The 26,603-nt window shown below is 45.4% G+C and overlaps 1 protein-coding gene across 1 annotated transcript in view; it reads left to right on the plus strand.

Moving 5' to 3' along the window:
• The first annotated feature begins 4,966 nt into the window (after positions 1-4,966).
• Positions 4,967-26,603, plus strand: part of LOC144770766 (ly6/PLAUR domain-containing protein 3-like) — a 181,407-nt gene continuing 159,770 nt past the window's right edge. Inside the window, exons 1-2 of the mRNA XM_078655515.1 lie at positions 4,967-5,279; positions 18,023-18,154. Of these exons, the coding sequence (XP_078511641.1) occupies positions 5,201-5,279; positions 18,023-18,154 (211 nt within the window). The 5' untranslated portion in view covers positions 4,967-5,200. The remainder of the gene's footprint in view (positions 5,280-18,022; positions 18,155-26,603) is intronic.

Here is a 26,603-nt window from a genome sequence, read left to right on the forward strand (position 1 = left end):
CACTAAAAAGACAAAAAAAATTATTTGCATTATGCATAAACAGCATGGGGACGACATTTAAATAAAATGAAACCATCAAAACATCGAGCATGTACAAATGATAACATCAATAGATGCCATACACTGTGAACTTTAAAAAAATACAAAACCATTAAGGAGATGATAAAGGGAAAATGGCATCATAAAAGATGTCTGAATATACAGTACAAGAAAAGGTGATCAACAGAAAGAGATATCTTCGAACTTTTAAAAAGGAATATGAATGTCAAACACTTTCTACAACATTAAACGGCTAATAACACAACATCATTTTATCTCAAAACAAAAAAATAGAGGCAAATTAGAAGGAATGCTACAAAAAGAAGGTTTGAGTATCATTACAGTGTGCTAAGGAAACGTTACTTTCACTATGGCTATGGAAATGACTTCTAATCATAAGACAGCATACTGCTTCAATACGGAGTACATTTATAAGGATGATAATAGCAATAATGACATTCAGAGAGAATCAAATTAGAGCTCACGAAATGAGGTTTCAATAGATTTGTTCTAAAACAAATTCATTTTCGAACATTATGCTGACACCAGGACATAATCTACATTGAGAGCTCATTGAACCACTTAAGTCAATCGAGGAAACTTCGAAGAATACTCAGAAAAAAAAATTAATGGGCTTAAATATCAGGGTGAGATTACAATGTAAAATGCACTCACCAACTACAAGGTACACAAGAGCCGTTTGCCGTGCTCAGAGAAAGCTTATTGAAAACAATGAAGAGATAGAATACACACTGAAGTGGAACAGACGCCAAACAAGGTTTGGACAGCAGACTGTAAGCAGGGCGGTGACTGTTATACTGTCAGCAGGGCTGCGAGTGTGACCTAGGCAACAGAAAAAAAATCACAATTATTAATGTTGTCTAACATATTACAAACGTTGCACAATGAAGGTGTGATCAACAACTAATACTTGATAAAACACTTCCAGAGACATCATTAATCACAGACCAGACACATGAGGTGGTTAACAGAAAAAGTCGTTTGAGAAGGAATGGTCAGACGCCATTTTCAAAAAAACATAGATGCGTGAGGAATATAACTTAAACACAGTAACTAAAAACCATGATGGGGCCACATAAACGATAGAGCACGCACACGCCCACCACAATTAGGCCTAGAGCACGCCTTGGAAGAGACTCTTGAGGACACCAGCGTTTACAGTCAAGGCGCCATTCCGAAGAGTAACTCGATGCGTCACATTTAAAAAAAATTTTTTGGGGGTGGGGTCCATAGAATTCCGTAAGCAGATAGGAAATGCAAGCACATGCACGACATTTATTTCCAAATTGTGACGAATATAACTTAGACACAGTAAAGTTTGGAGTTTTACAGCAAAAACTATTACAAGTAACAAAGGGGAACATGGCGGCCCTACATGCAGAAATCTACTATTATGCTGGCTGCCATCGAAAAACGTCGAAAAATAAACGATAGAGCACGGGGACGTTGGAACATGGAACACCGGCCTAAGTCGCTCCCCTTTCAGCGGTAGCCCTCCCCTCCCCTCCAGCCCAGAGATCCCGGGGACTGCCTTCCCCTAGGCTTGGGGTCGCGGGGATTGAGCCCCCAACGCACTGATCCCGGGGGGCTGCCTGACGCCCCCAACCCAAGCATTACGGAAACTGAACCCCCCAACCCAAACAACCGGGAGACTGAGCCTCCTACCGCCCAGAGACCCCGATGAGAATCCTCGCCGCTCAGATCCAGGAGACTGACCCCCCCCCCCCCCGATCACAGATCCCAGGGACCGACCCCCACTCTCCCTTCCGAGGTCCCAGGGACCGACCCCCCCTCCCTTCCGAGGTCCCGGGGACCGACCCCCCCCTCTCCCTTCAGAGATCCAAGGGACCGACCCCCCCCTCTCCCTTCAGAGATCCAAGGGACCGACCCCCCCCTCTCCCTTCAGAGATCCAAGGGACCGACCCCCCACTCTCCCTTCAGAGGTCCCAGGGAACGACCCCCCCTCTCCCTTCAGAGATCACAGGGACCGACCCTCCCTCTCCCTTCAGAGATCCCGAGCACTGACCCCCCCTCTCCCTTCAGAGATCCCGAGCACTGACCCCCCTCTCCCTTCAGAGATCCCGAGCACTGACCCCCCCTCTCCCTTTACAGATCGAGGCACCACTCTCCCTTTCAAAGATCCCGGGGACAGAGGGCTCCAACGTTCCCTCGAGAGATCCCGAGGGCCCAACTTCAGAGGTCCCGGGAACACCTCCCCAGATGCCGGGGATGAGGCCCCCCTCCGCCGCTCTGAGACCCCCGGGGACTGAGCCCCCCCAGGGGTCGCCCCCTCACGGTCCTCCCACTCCGGCTTCTCAACCGACCTCAATGTTTCTCTGCCCCCTCCCGCCCCTCGGGCTCCGCGCCCCCGGGGCTGCTCACCCTCTTCCCCAGCCTCTGCCCCCCGGTGTCAGTTGAGCCCCCTCAAACTCCTCTCTCCGTGGGCCATCACTCGCCACCGACCCCCCGCGGCAGGGTCGCCCCCTCGGGGCTCTTACCCGCCAACGCCTCATCGGGCTCCTCCATGCTCCGCTCCCCCGACTCTCTTCTCCTCCTCACTCCCTCCGCCTGGCTCGCGGTCCCCCTCCCGCCGCACGGTCCCCTCTGCTCCGCCCCGGTTCGTCCCACCGGAAGGGCCCGCCCCACATAGAACTAGAAGCGCAGGCGCGATGCCAAACCGTCGCCAGCCAGGAAATGACGTTCACGCATTTCGCACAGCCAGTCGGGGGATGTAGTGCTATCTCTGCTTTAATGCAAAAAACAGGACTGCGTGGTACTTCTTTGTCAGGCGACATCTGTGACAATGAAGCCACCGCACAGCCGATGTGCGCTTCTGTTCCTGCGCAGATGATTATGGGAGTTGCAGTTTTTGAAACCCCGTCGGTTCTTTCCGTTTTTTTCGTGCAGAGTAACTCGATGCGTCACATTCAAAAAAAAAAATTTGGGGTGGGGTCCATAGAATTCCGTAAGCAGATAGGAAATGCAAGCACATGCACGACATTTATTTCCAAATTGTGAGGAATATAACTTAAACACAGTAACTAAAAACCGTGATGGGGCCACATAAAGGATAGAGCACGCACACGCCCACCACAATTAGGCCTAGAGCACGCCTTGGAAGAGACTCTTGAGGACACCAGCGTTTACAGTCAAGGCGCCATTCTGAAGAGTAACTCGATGCGTCACATTTAAAAAAAAAATTTGGGGTGGGGTCCATAAAATTCCGTAAGCAGATAGGAAATGCAAGCACATGCACGACATTTATTTCCAATTTGGGACGAATATAACTTAAACACAGTAACTAAAAACCGTGATGGGGCCACATAAAGGATAGAGCACGCACACGCCCACCACAATTAGGCCTAGAGCACGCCTTGGTAGAGACTCTTGAGGACACCAGCGTTTACAGTCAAGGCGCCATTCTGAAGAGTAACTCGATGCGTCACATTTAAAAAAAATAAATTTGGGGTGGGGTCCATAGAATTCCGTAAGCAGATAGGAAATGCAAGCACATGCACGACATTTATTTCCAATTTGGGACGAATATAACTTAAACACAGTAACTAAAAACCGTGATGGGGCCACATAAACGATAGAGCACGCACACGCCCACCACAATTAGGCCTAGAGCACGCCTTGGTAGAGACTCTGGAGGACACCAGCGTTTACAGTCAAGGCGCCATTCTGAAGAGTAACTCGATGCGTCACATTCAAAAAAAAAAAATTTGGGGTGGGGTCCATAGAATTCCGTGAGCAGATAGGAAATGCAAGCACATGCACGACATTTATTTCCAAATTGTGAGGAATATAACTTAAACACAGTAACTAAAAACCGTGATGGGGCCACATAAAGGATAGAGCACACACACGCCCACCACAATTAGGCCTAGAGCACGCCTTGGAAGAGACTCTTGAGGACACCAGCGTTTACAGTCAAGGCGCCATTCCGAAGAGTAACTCGATGCGTCACATTTAAAAAAAAAATTTGGGTTAAAATTAGGATATGCAAGCACATGCACGACATTTATTTCCAATTTGTGAGGAATATAACTTAAACACAGTAAAGTTTGGAGTTTTACAGCAAAAACTATTACAAGTAACAAAGGGGAACATGGCGGACCTACATGCAGAAATGTACTATTATGCTGGCTGCCATGGAAAAACGTCGAGAAATAATTCTACATTTCGGTATGTGGCGCATTAGTAAAAGGCGGACCTACATGCAGAAATCTACTATTATGCTGGCTGCCATGGAAAAACGTCGAGAAATAATTCTACATTTCGGTATGTGGCGCATTAGTAAAAGGCGGACCTACATGCAGAAATCTACTATTATGCTGGCTGCCATGGAAAAACGTCGAGAAATAATTCTACATTTCGGTATGTGGCGCATTAGTAAAAGTGAAATGGGTTTTAGGCGCCGACAAGAAAACACGGACGTGTGGCGCATTAGTAAAAGGAACATTATAATCACTAGAGCAATGACAACATTTTAAAAAAAGAAGGAGCAATTAACAATGGCAACATTTTAAAAAAAGAAGGAGCAATTACTAAAAGGAACATTTAATACAGAACAACCACAATACCAATAACAAATATAAGGCAGCAAAACACAAGAGCAGAGGAAAGACTCACCGATGAACAGCTTAAAAAGAATTTCACGAACAACGTCGTGGGATTATATACACAACAGAATTAGATGATTGGTTAGCGTAAACGTAAGCCTGCGATATGATTGGATGGACCGTGATTCTGAAATGTGATTGGCCTGCGACGAATGTGCGCAGATAAGGGGGTACAATGAATTATAACATACGTAGTGAAACGTCATAGAAACGTCACTGCGCATGCGCAATGTCTGTACGCATGCGCACAAACAGGGGGGGGACGCTCAGCCACGGGGGACGTTGGAACATGGAACACCGGCACTCCCTGTGGAAACATTGGCGCGCGCGCGTGTGTGTGTGGGGAGGGGGAGGGGGACCACGCCCGAACTCATCCCTTGTGCATTTCTGGCCGCAGGCAGAGAACGGAAGGGACGGCTGGCAAGTTGCCTACAAGAGTCACTTCGCACCAGGTCCTGGCTCAACCCTGACACCATCTCTTTTCTAAGGCAGAGGAACAGAAGGGAAGCGCGGGAATGGAAGAGGGAAAGCACGCGCAGGTTTTTGGGAAAGTGGCCTTGGCGGGAATGCTGGCGGCCGTTCTCCTGGCTGAAGGTATGTTGTGGGGTGAATGAGTTCCCAGGTGTGCACCACGCCCACTGGGACAAAAGGACTCCAGTCCCCCCAACCCTCGCATCCCTGGTCCGGGCAGCTGCAGCGAGGCACACAGCTCTTCAGCTGTTGTGTGCTCGGGCAGCAGTGACCAGGGGGCTTCAGTGCCCCCCTTACAAAGTATTCACTGCTTAAAACAATAATTGAAACTGAGTACAAAGGGGACTGGGTCAGGAATGTGTCTCAAAAGGACAAAATATTCGACAACTATCATGTTAGACTTTCACCTTCATAATTTAAATATAAATGTACATTAAAGTAATCTGTGGGAAATGCGAAAATGTTATGTCACGAGAGATCATCTGGTTAATGCTGTCACTGCAGATGTCTGTATGTATAACGAGACAGTCAAACAACTGAAGCCTGGTTGGTGCAGCGGGGAATAGTGACGTCTATTTATAGCGCTGCCAGGTCCCCCTTGAGACCGAAAGTACTGTGGTGCTTATAGTTAGTTATATCTATGTTTTTAGCCGAAATCCAGCCGCACATCATTGAAAAGTTACAGATTCCTGAGTTGGGTGGGAACTGAATTATAATTGTGAATGTAATAAAACAAGTTTGTTGGGGAGTAGGGAGTGGGCCCAGTGCAACTCACAAACAATTGTTTCAATGTAGCCCCATTTCATTTAAGAAAAAACAGGCTGCAGTTAAAAGCAAGAAAGTTTATTTAAATGTGATTACAGATATAGCGTTCTCTGACCCCTTAAGGCAACCATCTATGCCTAAAATGGAACCCAATCATTGGGTCACACATATGAAACAATTTTACATAAGTAAACCGTGCGAATCAGAATATTCGGCTGTTTGTGAATGCAAAATAGCCTTACAAGTTGTATGAAAGGCTTTGTAGGTGCAATTTTATGTAATCGTAAAAATACAGATTACCTAAAATTGAGACTACTAATAGAGAATCTCAGTTTGCGATTACCTTAGCACAAGTACCACACATTTTTTAAATTCAAATTGTGCATTTAGGGAAATGCTATTACCATTGACTCAAAGTCGATGGTAACCATGTGCAAATTTAAAAAAAATGCACAAAAATGCATTTGTAGGTCATACATGTGGTTATCTGCTCTGTGGGCTTTCACCACGTCCTCACGTTTTCATTGGTACCTATGTCTGCCTTTCAAAATTGCTTCTGTTCCTTTGGTTAATCGTTCACATTTGTCACGTCTTTTGACTGTTTTGTTCTGACCTGGAGCCTGAGCCTGTTACATGTATCGGTTCCTTTCTAGCCATTTGTGTAGGTTTAGGTACTACTTTTTCTTTGGCCTCAGCCCATAGTGACATCCTCCCTACCACCTTTCGCTGTGAAGATGGCTTCATCCAACGCAGTTTTCCTACCAGTGCAGTGAAGAGGGGGTTTGTTCACACGCAGCACAGGTACAGAGAAGGGGGGGTGTGCGTGGGGGAAGGCGAGAGGACATGGGAATGATGCAACCTAGCTATTCTGTCCAATTACCTGTAGTCACCAGCTCAGTTTTTGCTCTTGCACTATGCACAGAGTATAACTAAATGGATAATGAAGATAATGCATAGATATTGTTGATACACAAAGACCACCAGACTCAACTGATGTATCAAATGCTGTGCCTGCTATAACCTTGTAGAGGATGCTTAGGGGGACATTTATGACCTGGTGGACAGTAAGCAGATCACCCAGGTGGATAAGCCCATGGTCTCTGCCACTCAGCCAGAAGAATGTCCACCCTATGTATAGATCCCCACATGCACGGCTGCATTTCCGTGCAGTGATGGCATCAGCGCCAGTGGTACCCCATTCAGAGCACTGCAGGCTTGGTGAGCGGCCACCATTTTTTAAGCACCCACTCAGTAAACTTCTTTGTTTGAGAAAATAAACTCATCAAAGCAGGAATTTGTTTTCTCAATACAAAATACCTGATCCTTCTCCCTGCAAGTACAGCCAGTCTACATTTTTCTGCCGGTATCTCCCAGGCCTCAGGAAGGTAAACGGAGGAATATTGTGGGCTGACCATCATTAGGACTTTGTGGCTCCTTGGAAGATGGCCCACCAGGTCGGAGGTTTATACCAGCAGACAAGTATAAACCTGGACCTTTGGCCAACTCTAAATAGAGCGAGGGAATTCTAGTTTGGTGGAGTGGAAGCTCCTCTTCTGCTAAACTTTGTCTTCGATCTTGGTGCTTTGAAGGGACCAGCATGTAGGTAATGGGGCTAAAGAAAACAAAAGTGATCTCATAAAAAGCAAAGCATCATTCTTCAGAGGAAAGGACAGACTAGATGAAGTTTAGGCATATCTGGCTGAGGTCAGCAGAGGAGAAACAGGATTGAAACCTATTCAACTTTGCATGTGAAAAATATACAATATTGTATTTAGCAAAAGACAAACTTTTATGTGCACAAATATAAAACGCACACACATGCGTGCACATATCAGACCTTGAAATCACCACATAAATGTCAGCACCTCCGGCATTACGACCTGTTTGTTACTGGTACTAAGACCTCTTTCCAGACAATCTTCAATCGCACCGGTCTTCCCTGTGTCAAAATGATTATTCCCCCTCCTAAGTTGTTTGTGACAATTTGGCGTCTTTTTTCCATTAGAAGAACAAATGCATTCATTATTACATTGCCCATCACAAGATATCATGCTGATTCATGCAGCATGATCACAAGGCTCAGCCTGTTTTTGTCACTAACTGCTCTTTCCATGATTATCTCCCAAAATGAAGACTCCCCATATACAGTATGTGCAGCTTGGACTCCAAGGGGCATATTATCAAGCACAGAGTTAAAGCGGCGATAATGGGCTTGATAATATGCCCTTGAGAATTCCAGTAGAAGCCCATGTTGACACCAGAACATGCGCTTCTATTGGAATTCTCAAGGGAATATTAACTTCTGTTTCACCATCTTTCTACACGGGGTGGGGGGGGGGGGTGGAGGGGGGAGGGGAGGGAGACGTTGTGCTAATTTCTGGATTTTAGACAAATGAGCTTAATACCTATTTTGGCCACCAAGACTGCCCCAGTGGCTATACATAATGATGTCAGACAAGATTAGAATGATAGCATTACAACCTGCCTCATCCTGCTGTTGCAGTTGTGTCATCCTGTCACCTCGAAATTAGCATTTTGAAGAGAAATCCTTTTCATTCCGTGCCACTTGAAAGCTTGGATTTTTAATGCTACCATCAGTTCTAGATTTCACTATGCCAATGCTTATTACCTCGGCCTTCCTAGGTCGACTATTAACAAGCTTCAAGGCACCCAGAATATGGCAGTGTGATTTGTCATGAAATTTCATAGGTTCTTCTGGGCTCTCCATAAGCTGCACTGGTTGCCAGTTTCATGAAGAGTCCATTATATGATACTCTGTTTTTCCCACAGAGCCATGATTATAAAACAACCCCCAACCTTCTTATGGGGCACATTATCAAGGGCTAAAGCGACGATAATTTTATCACCCTATTAGCAAGCTGCAGCTAACGGGCCTTAGCGCTAGTGTTTGGCTGAAAGCAATCAGTGACTATCAAGCTTCAAGGGCTAAGTTCTAAGAATCAGGGAAGCAGGCAGGTAGAGCATTGGCTCTACAGAAAAGACAAGGTTAGGAATGCAATTGCCAGTATACAGGAGGGTGGTAGTAATTATACTGAACCTAAAGATATTTTGCGTGTTTTCAAAAATTTCTATCAAACCTTATATAATGAGGAGGGCGACACCAGGATAGTTAGTGGCGAGTTCGGGGATGGAGGCCCATTTTTGGCGAGTTAGGTGGAGTAGAGTTAGATAAGGACCTGACAATGAGTGAGATCGGTGCTGCATTACAGGAGCTTGCCGCGGGTAAAGCCGCAGGCCCTGATGGAATTCCTCTGGAGGTGTACAAATGCATTGAAAAAGAGATCGCCCCACGACTGTTGGACCTATTCAACGGGATATTGTGTTCAGGTATAATACCAGATTCCTGGAAAGAAACCAGCATAATTGTGTTTCATAAAAAGGGGAAACCAAAGGAGAGCCCCGGGTCATACCGCCCGATATCACTTATCAACGCGGATACAAAGCTGTATCGAAAGATCTGGGCTAAGAGATTGGGGGGGTCATTGGCGGTCTAGTCTCTCCGTGGCAGCATGGGTTTGTTCCGGGGCGTGGCACGATTGACCACATCAGGCGTGCTATCGCGCTGTTCGAAGCCCTGGCTGCCTCGGGGGGCGGATGGCCATGATCCTCCTCGATGCGGAAAAAGCCTTTGACCGCGTGGTATGGAAATATCCATGGGGTATAATGGTAGGCAGAGGCTTTGGCCCCAAAGTTATGAAAGCTCTTATGGCTATGTATCGGGATCCCATTGCTCGAGTCCAAGTAATGGGGGGAAAGCTCCGATAAGATCTTAATTAAGAGGGGGACTCATCAAGGGTGCCCCTGCTCGCCGATTCTTTTCTCATTGTATATCGATCCTTTGATTCAGAGGATTCTCGGTTGTGCGCAGATTAGACCAGTAGTGCTCAATGGCTTTGGAAATAAACTGTTGGCATATGTGGATGATCTGGCGGTAATAACTCCTGACCCGAGCACGCGATGCCAATTCTTGCCGAAATAGCGAAAGAGTACGGCCGCAGGTCAGGGTATTTATTGAATGAGGGTAAAACCCAGATAATTTGCACTAAAAACATTATTAAGGCAGATATAAGATACGTGGACTCTGCAGTATATCTTGGGGTTAGAGTGAATGCTTCAGTAGATCAGATAATTATACTCCACTTATGAAAACAATACAGGCCGAATTGAAAAGAATCGATGTGCTGCACCCCTCCCTGATAGGCAGGGTGAATGTTTTAAAAATGACGATGCTTCCCAAGGTTCTGTACCTATTTCGTGCAATACCACTTTTTTAAATGAGGGGGTGATTAAAACTCTAGAATCAATATTCATCAGGTTTATCTGGCAGTATGACAAAGTCAGGCACTCAATAAAGTATATGTCACTTCCCTGGGAAAGGGGAGGGCTGGCAATGCCGAATCTTAGGTTCTATCATTGGATGTGCCTGATGACCCAAATGGCCATACTCTTTCAACCTGTTACTAACTCGGTTAATTTACCTGGGGGTAACCTGTGCCCACCCTCTATATATGAGCTGTTATTGGAAAGCAAGGCTACGGGACTACTGTTGTGGGAAGTTGAGCGCCAGTACTACAGGAAGATCTGTTATAAGGTTCTGGAAGGGGCTTGGGGGGTCTGGAAACTGGTGCAAAAGACTTTGGTTATCCCAAAAATTAACCCCTACCTCCCTTTATGGAATTCTAGCCTTTTCCCTCAGCTTAGCAATGATAGGAATTGTCAGATTTGGGAGGAGCTGGGAGTTAAGACTTTAGGGGACGTTATGGAAGGGGATTCTATCTTGGGGTTCGAAGCTATTCAGCAGAAATATGGTATTCCCTCTATCAATGTTTTAAATATGGTCAGATTTCCCAAACACTGCTGGCCATTAGACCCCGTATCTCTCTGGAAACAGGCAATACGATGATGGAATACCTATTAAAAGGGGGCAAAAGGATCAAATTAGTATATAACTGTCTGCTGTTAGGCACCCAGGATGATCTCGAGAAAACTGAGACTTCCTGGGCAGCGAAATTGGGGGATCCAGATGTCGACCTTGATTAAGCCCTACTTCTAAAAAAAAAATATATTTTGCTCCTTCAACTTGCGGGCACAGCATTATAAAACACTGTTTAATCTATATTATACCTCGGCAAAGTTGTTCGAGTGGGTCGTAAGAGAAGATGATAGATGCCCATGGTGTAACGATGGTCCCACGGTTCTACTGCACATGTTTTATCATTGTGAGAAACTAAATTCAATTTCTGGGGAAATTATGAAATTCTGGGAGGGGCTGCTAGATGTTAAGATCAATCTATCCCCTACCCGCCAGCTAGGCATTGATTGCGAGCTGGGGCTGGCAAAAGAAGAGGAAGCTCTGTTTTTTATATCGGTAGCGGTGCTCTGGATTCTTATCTCTGCTGGCTGGAAGGACACTATAGCTCCTTCCTTTCAAATGTGGCTCGCCAGACTGTTGGGAATGCATAATATAGAATCTTGTTTATATAATGTAAGGGCAAAAAAAACCGGGAAATGGGTATGAGTATCTGGCCACCACTAAAAAGTTGGAGGGATTCCAGATTATAAAATGTAAATGGTGTTGTTGCTCTTTTATTAACCTAGGAATTGGGGTGGCCTATATATTTGCTGCTATGCTAAAAGTTTTTAATGCATTATGTATATATGTCATGTTTTTACCCCCCTGTCAAGAACCGGTTTTTATGCTATGTACCTGTTTATCACTCGATCTGGGTTTTATACATCATGTTTTACGATTCTCTAATGACAATGCTTTACGGAGAAATACATTTTATATTTTTGTACCAGGAACTCTCAATAAAAATGTTTAAAAAAAAAAAAGAGATTAAAAATGGTATTAGTGCTGTAAAAGTGCTATATAAAGCAAGATAGTCCCTTTCACTCAGTTCTTGTGACAGAGCCCTATTGCTCCATTTTCTGGGCTTGCTTTGATTACTTTATAGAGCACTGGCATAACCTCAGTGCCAGGAGCTGTCAAACAGGCTTGTTTACACAGAAATGGAGTACTCTTAGAGAGTGCATTTGTAAAAGTAAACAAAAAGTTCCCTGGGAAGTATGTGGACAGTGGAAGGACACTAGCCACAAGAAACAGTACTCGGTCCAGACTTCAAACATAGGAAAAGCTCTGAACAATAGTAAGCAATGAAACAAAAGTGGTGTACGAGCCAACCAATGTTAAATAAAGGTAAATAATAGGCGGGCTCTGAGTCCCTTTTAAGATTTCTTTTTATTTGGAAGAGATTGCAGGCGAAACCTAACACGTTCATTAATAACAGTTTCAAATGGATACAATTTAGTCTGCTGTGAATTCATAGTCAGATAAACAAAGGCCACTCCAAAAGGGATTTACAACATCATTAGAAGGAGATATGAACTGATGAAGCTGAAATATGCCCGGCGATCAACATGGAATAGCTGGTAGAAAGCTTTCTGGTCTACACACTAATGCAACTCCAAAAAAAAGGCTAATAAAAACACTGGCACTGAAGAGAACGTCCTTGTGCTCATTGTAAAAGAGCAAAATGCAGTCACTCAAAGTGAATTTATCCAGTGGCTGAAGTGGGTTGACCCTGTACCCCATGCTATGTGTTGTAGTGAGTAGAAGTAAATGGGAATTACACACCAACAGACCAAGGAATGAAGACAACTGGCTGAAAGCCTCTTCAAATAGGTATATTACTCGTATATATTATTTTAGAAATCAAAAGGGCTTGGCTAACACCAGATCTTAAGACAGGCCCCAGCAGAGATGGTATCATTCTCCTTTAATAGTTAAAGGGAGCCGGGTTATTTAATTATTTGGTTTTGCTTGAGAGGAGTGACTGAATTGAAGAATCAACTCATTAGGCAAAGGAGTAAGTAATGGGATGAGGAACGGATGAGGAGGTAATAGTGTTTCCCATTGGTTTTTGTACAGCTCTTAATAGGCACTTGCGCTTCTTCGCTCGTTTGCTTTTAATGTGTGGAGTCCCTGAGCAGTGTTGTCTTTGAAACCCCTATTTCCTCTCTACCAAGACAAACATCAATTCAAACTTACATCTTAATGATTCCAAGTGGGCCCTCTGGAAATACTCCTGGTACCTTAATGAGCTAAACTTCTAGTCCACAGCTCACAGTAGTACTTCCATAGTCACACCAGGCAGCTACTGATTTCCAGTTACCAGTTAATAGACAGTTGGTTTCCATATTAATGCTAACTGATTAGAGGCAGTGGTTCCCCTGTGATAACACTAAGGTGCCCTCCTGACAGGCAATATGCACCTGTACCTTAGGTGAACACTCTTCAAAAGGTGGTCAGCTTTACCTGTGGAGAACACAGGTAAGAAGCAGTTGCGCTACTATATTAATACTTGGAGCACACTGTTGACTCTTCAGATAAACATTACGAGGGCGCTGATCCTACTAGTCAAGCCCTATCTACAGGAGCTAGTTGTGCAAGTTACCAATAGGGACACACAGATCATAGAGGGTTCTTCTACTCCTGTTAACACAAGCACTTTTCACATGATGTGTTTCTACAGAGAGGGATGCACTCTACAGAGGAGGTTGTCATTAATGGTCATAATATAGAGAACTGCCTGCAAATTCTGCCTATCGGAGCACTGAGCACAAGGAGTAGGCCTTCCGGAAACATGGTAAAATTGACATACATACTTCTAAAATATAAGTCCATAGTAAAGTGGTACTACATGTACCCAGGGCCAGTACATTAAATGCTACCAGTGGGCCTGCAGCACTCATTGTACCACCCACTAACTAAGCTCTTTAAAACATGTCTCAGGCTGGCCAGTGCAGCCTGTAGCACAGTTTTAAACTGGTATTTTGACCTGGCAAAATTAACTTGCTAAGCTTTAACCTCCTTTTTAATACAAATAACCCAGCCCTAAGGTAGTCTCCAGCACAGCCAACAGGGTAGGGGGCATTGTATTTAAATTTTTACATGCCCTTGTAGCGACATACACCTAAATGCATTTTTCACTATTGTGAGGCCTATCTCTTCTATAGTTTAACATTTAGTTACCTTAATTTGTCGTGTATTTCTATAGGTTCTGAATCGATCCCCCTATTCCTGACCCTATTCTGGTTAAACTTACTAGCTAGTTAACTAACAGTCAGCCCATGAGGCAAGAAAACCCCCATGATGCAGATACCGTTATCTGACGCAGTCACACTACGGCACAGGAACGTGTTATCTGATTAGGTCATAACGCTTGAGATCTAATTAGACAAGCGACATTCCTCCAGCCCCTGATAAGGCATACGACGTTCTCATAACAAATCAAACCTATGACAACCTGGATAATCCGTGCGGCCATTGTTTTGATTTCACAGAGAACTTTAGTAAAGAATGTGCTAACGAGCAAGTCGTATGACATCTTTATTGACGTACCTATGTCCATCCTTACGTCAATCCCGGCACCTTTAAGGTATAAATATTGCCGACCTTGCCCTATGCAAAACACACGCGTGGTGACAAGACGGAGCAGCCATACTTGCCGAAGCAGAGAGCAGAAGCAGACCCCGCAGGCAGCAGCCCCGCCTTCCTGACGCGCTGAGAGACGCGCTGCTATCTCAAGCCGAGAGACCCAGCACCGGCGCTTCTGGGCAGCACTCGCAGGCAGCCTGGAATATCGAGAGCAGAGAAAGAGATACCATTCCTCATTCATCCTAAATTCCAGGTACAGAACTGAATAACCCCTCCTAGAGAATTCTTTAGTTATTCACTTGGCAAAAACAAACTTAACTTAAACTGTAACTTTCTATTCCCGCCCACGTATTAGACTTAGGTCAGGTACACGGGGTAGGCGTATTTAGAAACACCAGTTGAGTACGTTTAGTCAAATGTATATGTGTATGTAAATATATTTTAATCATTTTAAACATCATATGGCTCAGAAACCATATCAATGTTTTTACAGTATTATTTTATACTATTGCTTCTAATGTATGCACTTTACTTAACTATAAGTATCGCAATAATATCGATCCATTTCTCTTGTACGAGTTAAGAGACTGATCAATAAATAACATCTTTTATTGAACACGCCCGTCTCTTCCTTTTCTCTACATTCTGATGAGACTAAGAATGCACGTACTGACTGAGTAAAATAATTGCCTTGTGCTCACACGACTCTTGAGATTGACTCTTGATTAGGGGAGAGCAAAGTTGTCATGTTCTATGGTTGTCAGAAACTAAATCCCTTCTTGTCTAATCAGGGAAGTTAATCCTTCCTTGAACATTCGAGAAAGTTTCTAGCGAACTCTGAGCTTAGCTGGCAAACCCAAAAATTAAGTCTAGTATCGACAGTAGTAGACCTAGTTAACGTCTGGCCTAGGCCTTTACTGCTGTAGGTACTATTCCAATGCGCAGAGCCTATTGGGAAAATAGGAGCTACACTACAAATTCATTTTAATAACTGCCAAAATTTGATTGGGGGCAGATAGAAATGCCATGTTTGGTCTCAAGTGACTTGTAGTTTAAAACCCTCAGGTCTGAAAATTACACTTTCAGAAAATGTACATTTACTCAGCTCAACCATTTGGTGCCTGCTGCCAGACAGTGAGACAATAGGGCTTAAATGTCGACAGGATGGCCATCCTGCAAGATAAGGGGAGGGGCTCTTCCCTGGACCTCTTGCACTTCAATAGGGGCTACGTCCAGCACACACAAAGAAACCTAACACTAGTTGTGTGTGACCCTGGACTTCTTGGTGGCTTATCAGGGAAAGGAAGGAACATTTCATAACCAGGCGTAGGGGTAGTCTAGACATTTTTCTTACTTCAAAGGCTGGCACCAGGTATAAATATTGGACCCTCAGACCAACTCTTCAGTAAAATCCTAGACCTGTAGAAGACATCAGAATGACAACATTGAACTCCAGAGAACTGTCCTGCTGCTTGAGGCCTGCTTTGCCAAAGGTCTGCTCTGCTACTTGAAGCCCACCGTGCTCCCCAGATGACTGCCCTTCTGCTTGAACCCAGGACTACTAGATTGACTCCATGGGTTAGTTGGCCAGCCTCCTGGGTGAGCTATAGTAATATTACAAGTTCCAGAGATCGTGCACCTGCATGTGGCCTCTGCTGCAGTGAGCCCCAGCCCCCCAAGTCCATCCAGTCCTGGACCTATCCAGGCCTGAACCCTAAGAAGTGGTACTAAAGGTGCTCCTCCTGCCTAACCCTAAAAGTAGGGATTTAGAAAGATTTTCATCAACAAGTGGCAGAAGAACAAACAGAAGACCAGGACCTACCTGCCAGCCAAAACCGCCCAGGGAGAATCATGAGTTGGCCTGGCTTCATAGTAGCTCTAGCTACATTCATCTCCGTATCAGAAAATCCTGTTCAGCAGGCCCTCTCAGTGACGGTAGCCAGCTTTGTGGAGACCTCTTTGGCTACACCCTGCAGCTTCATCCTACTGGGGTTTACAACTTTTAAAAAATTGTCTAACTTTAAAAGATAAAAAGCTTCACCGGTTCGATGGCAACCACCTCCTCGGCCTGGAAATCCAGCTTCTCCTGCTCAGAGCTTTTTCAACATTTTCACTTAGGCTTCAGCCAGCGCTCCCCAGTGACAATGACTCTTTGGTCACAGCCTTCTCTTGGACTTTTGTGTAGAGTTTCTTTTAAATCTAAAGGTAATCCAAGACTGGGCCCAATCCATCTTGTGTACATGGACTGTTCTTTATCGTGGTTAGCCTTAATGTTTGACTTTGCACCGTTCTTGTGGAAAAAGACTGTTGGGGGGAGATTTATTACGGGTCAGGGAGGCGGGGGCTTGGCGCAGGGCTCACGGAGCCTGCACTTGGGAGTTTGTGAGAGTGAGCTAGGGACAAAAGGGGCGCCTTAATTTGTACTGGAGTGTCCTGGAACGCTTGTTCTAAAAATAGAGAAAAACAGATATATGAGCCGTGGAAACTGAGGCTGAAAGTTTAACAGGTTTATTTAGAAGGTGCAACTTCTAGAAACTACAGTCATAGCATGAAAAATGACATAAGTTCTTAGTCCAGCGCTCCGCATTCACTGAAAGTCGCATAGACCAATTTGATTATGCTAAGTACAGTTTCCTGATTGAGAGTGAGTCTATACTTAAAAGCACATGTAGACTTTGAGGTAGATTACTTACAAAAGGTGAAGTACACTTCATTGAGAATTCTCATATTCGCCTATAAATGAGAACTCCTGTAATTATCATAGAATACAAAGTACATATTATTGGGAACACTCACAATACTATATAAGTGAGATGTCCTGTAATCACAATAGAAAAGCATGAAATGTGATTAAAGTTGACACAAGTTTAGAGAACATTTGCAGATATAGATTTTCTTATTAAAAAGCAGCTAACATACAATACAGGTAATATATATATATATATATATATATATATATAAATATATATATATATATATACATGAAGTACAAACACTTTAAACAAGGGCCCTTGGAGACAACTCGCTGCCTGAATACCTACAAACAGACGAGGAGTTGTCCGAAGATATTCCTGCGGACCTCCTTTTTATATCGTTCAGGCGGTGAGAAGCCTATGGTCACGTCATCTCACGCCACCTCGTACCACATACCCTTCCTTCATCACCTACAGCCTGGCCTGTACGTTTCCCATCCATACGTTCAAGTGTAGCCCTTTTCCTGTAAATGCGACACGTACATTAGTCTAGACTAAGGTCGCGCCTTGTTGGCACAGTTGGTGCTTTAATCTTTTAAGCACTATTTTTAACTTTATAATTCATGATCCAAGTTCCAATGATTGGATTTAATTTGTTTTGGTATCCGTTTACTTATTAAATTGTACACTATTTTTGTAAATTGGTGTGGGATTTTTCTTTTGTTTCATCTTCCCTTTATTACTGTTTTAGTGCTGCATTTTATGCTACACACAGTGCCTCTAAATTATTCCCGACGAATTTTGCGCCACCCTACCAGACGTTTAGGCACAGGTTAATTTAGTGACTTTTGGGGATTCACCATGACAAGGTCTGTGGTTGTTGCTTGAGAAGGAGAGACATCCCCCTCATCTTAATTTCTTTTACTCACATTTTCCTTTTCTTTCAGGAGTTGCCAGCCTACGTTGTTACTCCTGTAAGGATTTTAATGATGGAGGATGTGCAGTGGACCGCATCAAGATAGAGGAATGTACCCCGCCACAGAACGTCTGTCTGGAGGCCATCGGTGTTCGAATCATAGGTAGGATAACTGCAACAATTTTCAAGTTCACATTACCAGTAGTGACTCGCATTTGCTGTCATGACGGACAAGATTTCAACTGTCTTCTCATAACTGCGCAATAACGCACGTAATGCTGGGAACTCAGTATGACCGCAGTTCTTCAAATGTCACTAAAGTGCCATCCAGTTGTAAAGTGTTTGTATGACAGTATGACAGAATATCAACGTGAAACGTATCTTGGGAACAAATTATTGTGTTAAAAATATTGAAGGGCAAAACATTGAGAGGGTAAGTGAAAGAAGGTAAGTATAGATTTACTATCCTTACTCCCATTTGAGTACCTCAAAGATATGCATATATATATATAAATATATCCACGCAAAGAAAATGCATGAATATATATTTAACCCACTGGCAGAAGGTAGTTATAGTTAGGACCTAATTTTGATGGGGAAAGCATTTTTGTTTTGTTTTACCAATAACTTTGGCACCGTTTGACGAATGCATTTTGTTCACCACTTTGAACGTCTTCAGAGCATTTTGTTATACATAATCTCTATACCATAGACTAATTTCTTGACTCTATGTTCCACCATGAAGTTTTTCATATACGTGTGGGGTTCCCATTTTATTTCAGCCCTGGATCCTTTGCATTCAGGCCAGTCTGCCCCCATAGCTGACTCCTTAGTCCATGTCCAAAACCGCACATAATATGTAACTCGCACCTTGTGATTACAAACAGGAAAAACGCCCCTAAATGCGTCCAAGCAAAGTACATTCTGCTGGAAAATGAAGCACTTTTTCTTCAACAAAATGAACAATAGTCCTGTAACCTCCAATATCTCTCAGTCCATACACATGCCCAGCTGAGACTCATATAATCTTTCATTACTGACAATGAGGCGCACATTTCCAAAACTTTCAAAGCCACATCTTTCACTGATCCTACACATCTCTCCTACAAACTCCCTCTTCCCTACTACCATTTATCCCTAAAAAGACATCATTAACCTCTCTCTGCACCTCAGTTACCCTTAAACGAAGGGTCTACCCTCATCCTGCTCAAGACGATGCAAATAGCCTCTCTTACAAACATGCCAGTCCCAACTCTCCCACTATTCCAGGTTTTTCAAGATACCTGTGATCTTGCAACATCATGATTACATATACTATCACTTCAGGATTATCCGTTGGGTGTCTTTCCCTCCTATACATACAAAGATAGATAAAGCATGAACGGTCCATATATCTATACTAATATAATAAAGAGAGAGCCCAAACCTTTGAGGCTGGTAATCTCAGGAACCACAGCACCAATCGCAATATCCAATACAGCCCACCATATACATTTAAAAGGTAAAAGAACCGTGCCAGCAAAGTAGTCCCTTGTGGGCGTGTCTGCGTTGTGCTGTGGGCGTGTGCTGGGGCGTGACAAATGCTGGGGGCGTGTGGTACGTTCCGCCCTTCATGCCAGGTCTCATATCATGTACTAATCCCACCCTGCTCCCTTTAAATACCACTGCACCCCATATTCATAACCCACCCTTACTCCTTAAAATACCTCAACACTCTTAAACAATAACCCATCTTAACCCTATAAATATACCCTGTACCCCAAAACCCAGCCCTGAACCCTATAAATATCCCTGTACCTTAAAACCCAAACCTACCCCTGAACTCTAAAAATACCACTGTACCCCAAAACCTACCCCTGAACCCTAAAAAAACCCCTGTACCCCAACACCCAAACTTAGCCCTGAACCGTTAAAATACCCCTGTACCCCAAAACACAAACCTAGCCCTGAACCCTAAAAATAACCCTGTAAACCAAACCTAGCCCTGAACCCTAAAATACCCCTTTACCCCCAAACCTAGCCCTGAACCCTAAAAATACCCCTGTACCCCAAAACCCAAACCTAGCCCTGAACCCTTAAAATACCCCTGTATCCCAAAACCCAAACCTAGCTGTGAACCCTAAAAATACCCCTGTACCCCAAAACCCATACCTATCCCTAAACCCTAAAACTACCTCTGTACCCCTTAAATCAAAAGTATATCTGAACCCTTAAAATACCCAAACACCCCAAAACATATACCTCAGTACCCCAAAACATATACCTCTATACCCATACTTACCTTATCCAAACATTAAAAAAGAATGCTTTTACCATTCATGCATTTACAACGAATTTCGTTGTAAATGTATGCGTGGTAAAAACATATAAAATGTAATGCCATGTGTTATAATGGCATTGCGGACTCATGGTACTTTCGGAGTGATGGTATGCGGAAAGAAAGTTGCGGAATAATGGGTGTTTACCCTCCCCCGGTAAGTACATTGGTGGCACGGCGGCCCACATCCCCAGCAACATACTCATATTTTTTCACCACCCATTTGAAAAATGCACAGGTCTCTCTCATTGATGGCCAGCACAGACATACACTTTTAGACACACCTCCCGCCACAAGTTCTAGAATTGCAAAATTTAGAGCTAGGGAGCTACGTTCGAATCTCAGCATCAGCTCAACATCCTGTGATTCCAGGCAAATCGCTTTGTCTCCCTGTGCCTACCACAAATGAATGTGTTCTTCTGTAATGTAAATTGTGCTCATGCCATGTTGTCGAGTTCGCGCTATATAATATTGCAAGGAAAAATAAAGTAGGGAAACTCGAGTTCAGATACTACTGAACGCGCACTCTTAAGTGCGGAGCGTTTCACAGGCCTGTCACAGATAAAAAATGCTATCAAAACGAAATCCTACAAAACAATATACTACTGGCCAGCAGCAATTCATACCTGAACAACGGCGGGACGGGCTGCTAGTGTGTGTATATATATATATATACGGACTGGGACTTCCCGGGTGAGAGGCGTCCGCACTGTCCTTCGTCTCCAGCCTCGATGACACATCGCTATGAGGGCTTGGAAGTAGGGGACCCAAGGACATTTGTTTTTGCAACTTCGGGGGTCTTTCTACTCCCTGCGGCACATCAGACACCAACATGATGCACGACGGGATCAGTAGTCCGTGGCAGAGACTACTGTGACGCCGGCAAGAGTATGTGTTGCAGCTGGGCCTCTCATTATTCAATGGGAGGAGCTCGTTATAAATCAAGGGGAAAATCACCTCACACGAACTGCGGCATCTGAAGAGGCTTGACGCCGAAACCGGTCATGCTGACTCTTTGTTTTAATAAATGTCCTGAACGAACCCCGCTGGGTCCCTTCCCTTCTTTGATCTCGAAGAGGATTTGTGGCAATATTTCAAGTGCATCCTGTGGCGCTTTTGAAGGGACCCCTTCCTATTCGGGCTGTGATACTTACAGGACGTTGGGCAACTAACTTTAAACATTCGAGTAATCGAAATATCACAGCCCGCCCTCACACTGGCAACATCGAGGAGCTGCTGTCATAGGCGGACTGGGACTTCCCGGGTGAGAGGCGTCCGCACTGTCCTTCGTCTCCAGCCTCGATGACACATCGCTATGAGGGCTTGGAAGTAGGGGACCCAAGGACATTTGTTTTTGCAACTTCGGGGGTCTTTCTACTCCCTGCGGCACATCAGACACAAACATGATGCATGACGGGATCAGTAGTCCGTGGCAGAGACTACTGTGACGCCGGCAAGAGTATGTGTTGCAGCTGGGCCTCTCATTATTCAATGGGAGGAGCTCGTTATAAATCAAGGGGAAAATCACCTCACACGAACTGCGGCATCTGAAGAGGCTTGACGCCGAAACCGGTCATGCTGACTCTTTGTTTTAATAAATGTCCTGAACGAACCCCGCTGGGTCCCTTCCCTTCTTTGATCTCGAAGAGGATTTGTGGCAATATTTCAAGTGCATCCTGTGGCGCTTTTGAAGGGACCCCTTCCTATTCGGGCTGTGATACTTACAGGACGTTGGGCAACTAACTTTAAACATTCGAGTAATCGAAATATCACAGCCCGCCCTCACACTGGCAACATCGAGGAGCTGCTGTCATAGGCGGACTGGGACTTCCCGGGTGAGAGGCGTCCGCACTGTCCTTCGTCTCCAGCCTCGATGACACATCGCTATGAGGGCTTGGAAGTAGGGGACCCAAGGACATTTGTTTTTGCAACTTCGGGGGTCTTTCTACTCCCTGCGGCACATCAGACACAAACATGATGCACGACGGGATCAGTAGTCCGTGGCAGAGACTACTGTGACGCCGGCAAGAGTATGTGTTGCAGCTGGGCCTCTCATTATTCAATGGGAGGAGCTCGTTATAAATCAAGGGGAAAATCACCTCACACGAACTGCGGCATCTGAAGAGGCTTGACGCCGAAACCGGTCATGCTGACTCTTTGTTTTAATAAATGTCCTGAACGAACCCCGCTGGGTCCCTTCCCTTCTTTGATCTCGAAGAGGATTTGTGGCAATATTTCAAGTGCATCCTGTGGCGCTTTTGAAGGGACCCCTTCCTATTCGGGCTGTGATACTTACAGGACGTTGGGCAACTAACTTTAAACATTTGAGTAATCGAAATATCACAGCCCGCCCTCACACTGGCAACATCGAGGAGCTGCTGTCATAGGCGGACTGGGACTTCCCGGGTGAGAGGCGTCCGCACTGTCCTTCGTCTCCAGCCTCGATGACACATCGCTATGAGGGCTTGGAAGTAGGGGACCCAAGGACATTTGTTTTTGCAACTTCGGGGGTCTTTCTACTCCCTGCGGCACATCAGACACCAACATGATGCACGACGGGATCAGTAGTCCGTGGCAGAGACTACTGTGACGCCGGCAAGAGTATGTGTTGCAGCTGGGCCTCTCATTATTCAATGGGAGGAGCTCGTTATAAATCAAGGGGAAAATCACCTCACACGAACTGCGGCATCTGAAGAGGCTTGACGCCGAAACCGGTCATGCTGACTCTTTGTTTTAATAAATGTCCTGAACGAACCCCGCTGGGTCCCTTCCCTTCTTTGATCTCGAAGAGGATTTGTGGCAATATATATTCACTGAAAAAACCATAGGTTTCACACACTTTATAGTTAGGAATTAGCATTGAAAAAACGATGCAAATTCATTGAAAAAACCATAGGTTTCACACATTATAGTTAACTGAACATTTCTCTCATACAAAACCTTTGAAATTCCTCCGTTGTAGTTAGCTCAGCTAACTATAACTTGCGCACCCTCAATGCACTGCTGATGACGTCGCATATTACATCACTCATGACATGGTCAATGACATCTCAAATGACATCCCTGATGACATCATCCTTGTGGCAGACCTCCTCTTACTGTAATGTAACCTTTGATACACACAATAAAAAATAGAAACTAAAATTTAAAAAAAATGGAGATACTAATTCCAGTTAGAACAACCTATTGAGTAATCCCAAAATCTACATACACGTCCACTCATTCACCAACAGTTCTATATAGTCACTCATACATGTACTCACTCATCATATGTACTCATACACCTATATATCCTGTTATACACCGACACTCATCTATAGTTACTCACACACATACTCACACATGCAAATAAACTATCAAATATCCATTTACTTGCATATACAGCAATACACCCACCACTACACTAACTTCTACAGAATCATATACATACTTACTCTCTTAAACAATCACTTATAGAAACACATACTTATTTATACAGGAAGTCTTAGAATCTCTCGCTCTCAGATATACTCACTTATATACATCAATACTCACATATACTAGTTTAAAACATATGTAGTTACTCATAAAGATACTATTGAGAGTCATTCACTCAGGAACACACCCATACACACACTCATCCACCCATACAGTCCTGCACACATGCTGTCTTCAAAACACATACAAACAGTGAGTCAGTCATTCATGCATCTGTGCGCTAAGTAATACTCCCCACCGAACCGTACAAACACTCATTTTGGTACTCTAAAAACTAACTAATAACCCATATACACACTCATGTAGCTACTTACCCACCCATACAGCCACTTATGTACAAAGTGAGACACTGATAACGATATTTAAATATTTAAAGATTACTCGCTAGTACACCTATTCACTAAGATATACTTAATAAGTCAGTTATACAATCAATTTTACAAAAAAAACATCCATTTAGACACTTATTTACCCATTTATTTTTCCATCGACTTTTAGATATACATATATATATAAAAAAAATTATTTTTCAGAAAGACAAACATTCACTGGATGATGTCATCAGGGATGTAATTTGAGATGTCATCAGTGATGTCCTGAGTGATGTCACTGACCATGTCATGAGTGATGTAATATGTGATGTCATCAGCAGTGCATTGCGGGCGTACATGTTACAGTTAGCTGAGCTAACTATAACGGAGGAATTTCAAAGGTTTTGTATGGGAGAAATGTTCAGCTAACTATAACGTGTGAAACCTATGGTTCAATGAATTTGCATGTTTTTTTAGGTCTCGTGGCATTGAACTGCGCGAAGCGCGGTCTCGCCAGAGAACCTATTGTTAGGGATTCTGCTTTCCAGGAGAGGGGACAGGAGCTGGCAGCGCGCTCGGAATTGAGCGGGCCAAGCGCACGCGAACGCGCTTGCTGTGGCCAGCTCCTGTCTCCTCTCCTGGAAAGCTCCAACACGACACACGCATGCGCACACACAGAGACACACACACACGAGCGCCCATGCACTCACGCATACATACAGAGAACCCCTCCCACCCCCGCCGTCGCACACATACACACACGCGCACACACAGACACACCCACGCACACATCCCCCTCACACCCCACTTACCAGGTTCTTCTTGCGTGTCCCTCGGCAGCCTGTGGGTCATTCTGGGCAAAAGGTGGGGCCGCGGGGCTCTCCACGAGCACGGGAGCCCCGGTAGCTGAGAAGCAAATCTTCCGGCGGGCACAGGAGCGATGGGTAGGCTCCCGTCTGCTTCCTGTATTTGTCCGGCCCCGCCTCCGTCCCAACAAAGGTTGCCTGGCTTCCTGTTGAAGCCGGGCTGCGGCGGTGAGTTTGCTTGTTTTTATTTCTGTCGTTCTGATGGTTCCTTTGTTGGCTCCCAGCGTTGCAGTTTTAGTCTGTGCCCCGGCCCCCCTCAGCTCTTCTGACAGCTGTGAGAGAAGCTTGCGCTAAAGCAAGCCACTCCCCCTCCAAAGCAGGTGCAGGCTGTCTGCAGCCTGCTCTGAGCCCCTCCTGCTGACTGAAGAGAAACAAAGTATCAACTTACATTGTTTCTCTTCAGTCAGCAAGCGAGGGGGGTGGGGGCCCTAGAGAGCAGGAGGCAGTACAGACCACTGCTCAGGACCCTGACAAGGACGGGGGGCTGGGGGCTCTGACAAGGACGGCGGCTGGGGGCCCAGAGATGAGGAGGCAGCAGAGAGCACTGCTCAGGGCCCTGACAAGGACTGAGGGCCCCAGAGAGAGAGAGAGGAGGCAGCACAGAGCACTGCTCTGGACCCTGACAAGAACGGGGGCTGGGGTCCCCAGAGAGAGAGGAGGCAGCACAGAGCACTGCTCGGGACCCAGAAAAGGACGGGGACTGGGGGCCACAGACAGAGAGAGAGGAGGCAGCACAGAGCACTGCTCAGGATCCTGACAAGGGTGGGGGGATGGGGGCCCCAGAGAGCAGGAGGCAACACAGAGCACTGCTCCGGACCCTGACAAGGATGGGGTGGGGGCCCAGAGAGAGAGAGGAGGCAGCACAGAGCACTGCTCAGGACAATGAAAAAGACGGGGTGGGGGCCCAAGAGAGAGCAGGAGGCAGCACAGAGCACTGCTCAGGAGCCAGACAAGGAGGGGGGCCCAGAGAGAGAGCAGGAGGCAGCACAGAGCACTGCTCAGGACCCTGACATGGGTGGGTATAGGGGCCCCCGGAGAGAGCACTCTTCAGGGCAAAGCTCATACGAGAAGGGATGAGGCAGCAACATGGTGCCCTCAGGTAAGCACTCTTGTTAGTAGCACCATGTGGGTGTCCGCAGGGGAGCAAGGGGGGCCGAGAAGGGTGCAAGGCAGAGGGGAGAAGGGTGCAAGGCAGAGGGGAGAAGGGTGCAAGGCAGAGGGGAGAAGGGTGCAAGGCAGAGGGGAGAAGGGTGCAAGGCAGAGGGGAGAAGGGTGCAAGGTAGAGGGGAGAAGGGTGCAAGGTGGAGAGGAGAAGGGTGCAAGGTGGAGAGGAGAAGGGTGCAAGGTGGAGAGGAGAAGGGTGCAAGGCGGAGAGAAGAAGGGTGCAAGGCAGAGAGGAAGGGTGCAAGGCAGAGAGGAAGGGTGCAAGGCAGAGGGGAGAAGGGTGCAATGCAGAGGGGAGAAGGGTGCAAGGCAGAGGGGAGAAGGGTGCAAGGCAGAGGGGAGAAGGGTGCAAGGCAGAGGGGAGAAGAGTGCAAGGGGGAGGGGAGAAGGGTGCAAGGCAGAGACAAGGGTGCAAGGCGGAGTGGAGAAGCGTGCAAGGTGGAGTGGAGAAGCGTGCAAGGTGGAGTGGAGAAGCGT

This window comes from Lissotriton helveticus, chromosome 7 (assembly GCF_964261635.1).
Source record: "Lissotriton helveticus chromosome 7, aLisHel1.1, whole genome shotgun sequence".
In the NCBI taxonomy this organism is placed as follows: Eukaryota; Metazoa; Chordata; class Amphibia; order Caudata; family Salamandridae; genus Lissotriton; species Lissotriton helveticus.